General features: G+C 36.3%; 1 protein-coding gene across 1 annotated transcript; it reads left to right on the top strand.

The window, feature by feature from the left end:
• The first annotated feature begins 249 nt into the window (after positions 1 to 249).
• LOC145003497 (abscisic-aldehyde oxidase-like) lies at positions 250 to 5,492 on the top strand. Its single transcript, XM_078962627.1, has 8 exons — positions 250 to 545; positions 963 to 2,606; positions 2,680 to 2,924; positions 3,001 to 3,210; positions 3,295 to 3,513; positions 3,589 to 4,659; positions 4,726 to 5,014; positions 5,095 to 5,492. Exons 1-8 carry the CDS (start codon positions 365 to 367, stop codon positions 5,310 to 5,312), a joined length of 4,077 nt encoding a protein of 1,358 aa, XP_078818753.1. The 5' UTR covers positions 250 to 364; the 3' UTR covers positions 5,313 to 5,492.
• The last annotated feature ends 321 nt before the right edge of the window (positions 5,493 to 5,813 follow it).

Raw genomic sequence — 5,813 nt, 5'->3', positions numbered from 1 at the left:
TTTAAATTAATATGTATTTTAAAAAGAAAAAATATTTAAATTAATGTTAAAGTTCTATGATGAAATTAAACTTTTGGTTACCTTAAATATTAACTTGGTGATGGTCTGTTTTTTTATTTAATAATAGCATTTCTTATTAGATTATAAATAAATCTGTATTCCAATATTTTAAAAGCTCATTTTATTCCCGATATATTTAATCCAACGGCATATATGACCTTTCGTAACAACAAGATTCGCAAAAGACGATGACTTTAGGTAGTAACTAGTAATAGATCAACACTTCCAACTTCCAACAGTTCCCACACTTCCACTCCTCGCTTTCCGTAGATAAATTTTGCTTACCTCCACCGCTATAACAAAAATGGAAGACACCCAACTTCAACTTACTTCCACAGAAACAAAGGAACCACAAAATCAAAGACTGGTTTTCGCTGTAAATGGAGAGCGCTTTGAGCTCTTTAGCGTCGATCCTTCAACCACTCTGCTTCAGTTCTTGCGTTCTCGTACTCGTTTCAAGAGTGTTAAGCTCGGTTGCGGTGAAGGTTTGGTTTTTACTAACTCTCTGTTTGAAAGTTCGTAGAATGTTTGTCTACTGATTTGTTCTTTTAATGTTCTTGTGTGTGTGTGTGTGTGCGCTTTTCTTGGTGGTTTGGTATATATCAATTTGTAAAGATTCTGTTTATGGGTTAAATTGGATGTTTGTTCATATGGGTGGAGCATGAGGTTTTGCATCTATTCGTTGACAAAAAATTAGTACCTATAAACCTCTATTCTGATGGCGACTTTTTTATACTTCACGAATATATTATAGTATGAATGAAGTTGAAGGATCGATTCGAACCTTAGAAAGACATTTCTTTGAAGTCAACTTAGATAGTTAAACAATGATTTTTTGGGAATTTTAACTCGTTTTTCCATCAATTCGAACCTTTTGCATATTACGAGTTTCACGATTGTAGGTGGTTGTGGTGCTTGTAATGTTCTACTGTCGAAGTTCGACTCCAACCTCAAACGAGTCGAAGATTATACAGTGAGTTCATGTCTTACACTTGTTTGCAGCATAAACGGGTGTTCAATCACTACAACCGAAGGACTTGGGAATAGCAAAGATGGATTCCATTCCATTCATCAACGTTTTGCTGGGTTTCACGCATCTCAATGTGGGTTTTGTACTCCAGGAATGTGTGTTTCACTCTTCTCAGCACTTGTCAATTCGGAAAAAAACGATCATCCACAACCCCCTCTTGGATCCTCCAAACTTACTTCCTCAGAAGCTGAAAAGTCAATTTCTGGAAATCTTTGCAGATGCACTGGTTATCGATCTATTGCTGATGTCTGTAAAAGCTTCGCATGTGATGTTGATATGGAAGATTTAGGGTTTAATTCATTCTGGAAAAAGGAAAAGACTCCAGATTCCAAACTTGTTAAACTACCCTTTTATGATCCAAAAAAGATCTGTACGTATCCCGAGTTTTTGAAAAACGAATCCATGTCCCCTATGCATTTGAAGTATCAGAAAAGATCTTGGTATACTCCAGTTTCCATGAAGGAGCTACATAACTTGTTGGAATCCACTTCAGCTGAAAAGGGTAAAATGGTAAAGTTGGTAGCTGGTAACACAGGTATAGGTTACTATAAAGAAGTGGACCAATATGATGAATACATTGATCTTAGATTTATCCCTGAGCTTTCTACAATCAAAAGAACAGACTCACAGATTAAAGTTGGAGCAACTGTTTCAATCTCTAAACTCATCTTTGCCTTGAAAGAAGAAAGAGATGATGATGATGATGAAGGGGACATGGTGTTCCAGAAAATTGCTTCTCATTTGGAGAAAATTGCTTCTGAATCTGTTAGGAATTCAGCAACTATAGGTGGAAATTTAGTAATGGCTCAAAGGAATGGATTTCCTTCAGATATTTCCACTTTACTTGTTGCTGTGAAATCGGAAGTTACAATCATGAATGGGATAAAAAAAGTTCTTACATTAGAAGAGTTTCTAGCACAACCTGCTTTAGATTCAAGAACTTTGCTTTTGAGTGTTCATATTCCATTCATGAAACCAAATAAAAACGGTTATAACTCAGACAAATCTGACACTAAATTATTATTTCAAACTTATCGCGCTTCCCCACGTCCTCTTGGGAATTCCTTAGCTTATTTAAATGCTGCTTTCATGGCTGAAATTTCTCCTTATAAGAGTGGCAATCATGTAATTAACAACATTCAGTTAGCTTTTGGTGCTTTTGGGAATAAGCATGCAATAAGAGCAAACACAGTTGAGAATTATCTTCTTGGAAAAACATTGAGTGTTGGATTGTTGTCTGAATCTCTCAAGTTACTAAAAGCTAATATCCAACCAGAAGATGACACATCACATTCTGCTTATCGATCAAGCTTAGCTTCTAGTTTTCTCTTTGAGTTTCTCTTTCCTTTACTTGATTCTGATGCCTCATATATAAAAAGTTCAAGTTTGACATCTGATCATTATGATGAAAAAAGAACATTGTTGTCATCTTCAAAGCAGGTGTTGGAATCTAGCCATGAACATTATCCTGTTGGTGAACCGATTATAAAAACGGGTGCTTCAATCCAAGCTTCTGGTTTGTTGTTCTTCACTCAATCAACAAATATTCTTGTTAATTGGATCTAACTTATCATCATATATATATACAGGTGAAGCTGTATTTGTGGATGACATTCCTTCACCATTAAACTGCCTTCATGGAGCATTCATCTACAGCACAAATCCTTTAGCATGGGTAAAAGGTGTTGAAGTGAAGAAAGATATACATAGTGTTGTTTCATTTCAAGATATTCCAAAAGGAGGAGAAAACATAGGAGCCAAAACTTTATTCGGTCCAGAACCTTTATTTGCAAATGAGTTAACTGAATGCACTGGACAACGTATAGCATTTGTGGTATTTTACTAATTCTCTTAAAGAAATCATCATCTTCTCTTTCACTTCATTATTCTGAAAGAAATCAAAGTTTTAGGTGGCAGATTCACAGAAGAATGCAGATATTGCAGCTGAAACAGCCATGGTTGATTATGACACTGAACACTTAGAGCCACCTATATTAACTGTCGAACATGCTGTTGAGAATTCAAGCTTTTTTGAAGTTCCTTCATTCATATATCCATCACAAGTTGGTGATTTCATAAAGGGAATGGCTGAATCTGATCATCAAATCCATTCTGCTGAGGTACAGAATCTACAGATCATGATCAAACTAGTTGTTGAGAATATGAGAATTATTCTTTTTTCAGTGTTCATTTGTTGTATACAGATCAAACTCGGATCACAATACTATTTCTATATGGAGACACAAACTGCATTAGCTGTTCCAGATGAAGACAACTGCATGGTGGTGTATAGTTCCATTCAGGTCCCTGAGTTTGCACAAAGTGTAATCGCACAGTGTCTTGGAATTCCTGAACATAATGTTCGTGTGATTACAAGAAGAGTTGGAGGAGGATTTGGTGGAAAAGCCATTAAAGCTATGCCTGTGAGTATTATCAAACTATCAATTCAAATCCGTTTTTCCATATTGAAAACGTTATGTTATGTATGTTGATCATAGGTTGCAACAGCATGTGCACTAGCAGCATACAAATTAAATCGCCCTGTGAGAACGTATGTGAACAGGAAGACAGATATGATAATGGCAGGAGGAAGACATCCGATGAAGATAAACTACACTGTAGGCTTCAAATCCAATGGAAAAATCACAGCTTTACACCTCGATATATTAATCAATGCTGGAATTTCTCCCGATATAAGCCCAGTGATGCCATGGAATATGTTGGGTGCACTGAAGAAGTACAATTGGGGTGCTTTATCATTCGATTTTAAAATCTGTAAAACAAATCATTCGAGTAAATCTGCAATGAGGGCACCAGGAGAAGTGCAAGCGTCTTTTATAGCTGAAGCAGTGATCGAACACGTTGCATCTTTTGTTTCCATGGATGTTGGTTGCGTAAGGGAGAAAAATTTTCATACATTCGATAGCTTGAAAAATTTCTATGGAGGTGATAGTGTTGGTGAGTTTGTCGAATATACTTTGCCAACAATATGGGATACGTTAATGAAATCATCAAATTTCAATGATAGAGTCGAAACGATAAAGAAGTTTAATAAGTGTAACACATGGAGAAAAAAGGGTATTTCTCGAGTTCCCATTTTACATGAGGTGTCACTAAGAGCGACACCTGGAAAAGTGAGTATTTTAAGGGATGGATCCATTGTCGTGGAAGTAGGTGGGATTGAATTAGGTCAAGGGCTATGGACAAAAGTCAAACAAATGACTGCGTATTGTCTAAAAGCAATTCAATGTGAAGGAGCTGATGGAAATGAGCTTTTGGAGAAGATACGTGTTATTCAAGCAGACACATTGAGTATGATTCAAGGAGGATTTACAGCTGGAAGCACTACGTCTGAAGCAAGCTGTGAAGCAGTTAGACTTTGTTGCAATGTTTTAGTTGAAAGACTCGTGGGTTTGAAAGAAAGATTAGAAGCGCAAATGGGTTTTGTTAAATGGGATTCCCTCATTCTGCATGCAAACATGCAATCTGTAAATTTATCAGCAAGTTCGTTTTTTGTACCTGAGTTTACTTCCATGAGATACATTAACTATGGTGCTGCTGTAAGTGAGGTAAGTTACATGAATAATATTATATTCGTTTTATAAAAAATGCTAATTTGTGGGGAAAAAAAATAGGTGGAGGTAAATCTTCTGACTGGAGAAACGAAAATCTTGCAAGCAGACATTGTATACGATTGTGGACAAAGCTTGAATCCAGCTGTGGATTTGGGACAGGTGGAAGGCGCTTTTGTTCAAGGAATTGGGTTTTTCATGCTTGAAGAATATTCGATAAATTCTAATGGGTTAGTGATTGCTGATAGCACATGGACATATAAGATACCCACAATTGATACGATACCTAAGCAACTTAATGTGCATATACTAAACAGTGGACATCATAAAAAGCGTGTCCTCTCTTCAAAAGGTATGTCAAAGAACTGAAGTTTCATGTTCTTTAAAGGATTTGTCGACTTATCTAATTGTTACTGTTGTTGTGAGATGCAGCTTCTGGAGAGCCACCTTTACTTCTTGCTGCTTCTGTTCATTGTGCTACTAGAGCTGCCATTAAAGAAGCAAAAAACCAAGTACGTTCATGGAAAGGGTTAGAGGGTTCTGATTTGATGTTTCAGTTGGATGTTCCTGCTACTATGCCTGTGGTGAAGACACTGTGTGGACTAGATAATGTTGACTTGTACCTTCAGAGCTTGATGTCAAGTTCTTGAAAATGGTACATGTCTTCACAATGGATAGGGTTTACCGAGGCAAATACAACAAAGTAGTTAGTTTGAGTTCCTGTGCTTGCATCGGTTTCTCTTTAGATCGTTTGATATTATTATGTGTCATCATCAATAAACATTATAATAAGTTAAAATAAAGTCAATGTGTCAATCATGTTTCTTGATCATGATCTGTAAAAAGTTTGGTAGATTTAGAATGGAATCTATATTTTATTCATATTTCTTGAACATATTTAGGATGAAATATAAAATAATCTTTGGGTAAGAGGCATAGTTTAAGTTGGAGCTCCAAAACCGAGAAGTAGATGTAAAATCATTTTTTCCGAAATATATCGTACTAAATTTAAAAGATAAACTTTTTGTTCTACAAAACTAGGGGCAACAAACGTGTCGAGTCGTGCCGTGATTGTTGGGTGTGAAGACTTGATCAGAATGAAGAGAGAGAATGTCCTCCTCATGAGAGAAAGACCAGAGAGTGAATCCCCT

Source organism: Lactuca saligna, chromosome 6, assembly GCF_052625555.1.
Source record: "Lactuca saligna cultivar CGN05327 chromosome 6, ASM5262555v1, whole genome shotgun sequence".
Classification (NCBI taxonomy): domain Eukaryota; kingdom Viridiplantae; phylum Streptophyta; class Magnoliopsida; order Asterales; family Asteraceae; genus Lactuca; species Lactuca saligna.
The sequence above is the reverse complement of the archived record's forward strand: the minus strand, read 5'-3'. Positions and strand labels throughout refer to the sequence as shown.

Bases quoted from the DNA above. Each gene is read 5' to 3' on its own strand.
- LOC145003497 (XM_078962627.1), top strand. From the start codon at position 365: ATGGAAGACACCCAACTTCAACTTACTTCCACAGAAACAAAGGAACCA. The intron at 2,607-2,679 runs GTTTGTTGTTCT...ATATATATACAG, and splicing joins TGCTTCAATCCAAGCTTCTG to GTGAAGCTGTATTTGTGGAT. The intron at 2,925-3,000 runs GTATTTTACTAA...TCAAAGTTTTAG, and splicing joins GACAACGTATAGCATTTGTG to GTGGCAGATTCACAGAAGAA.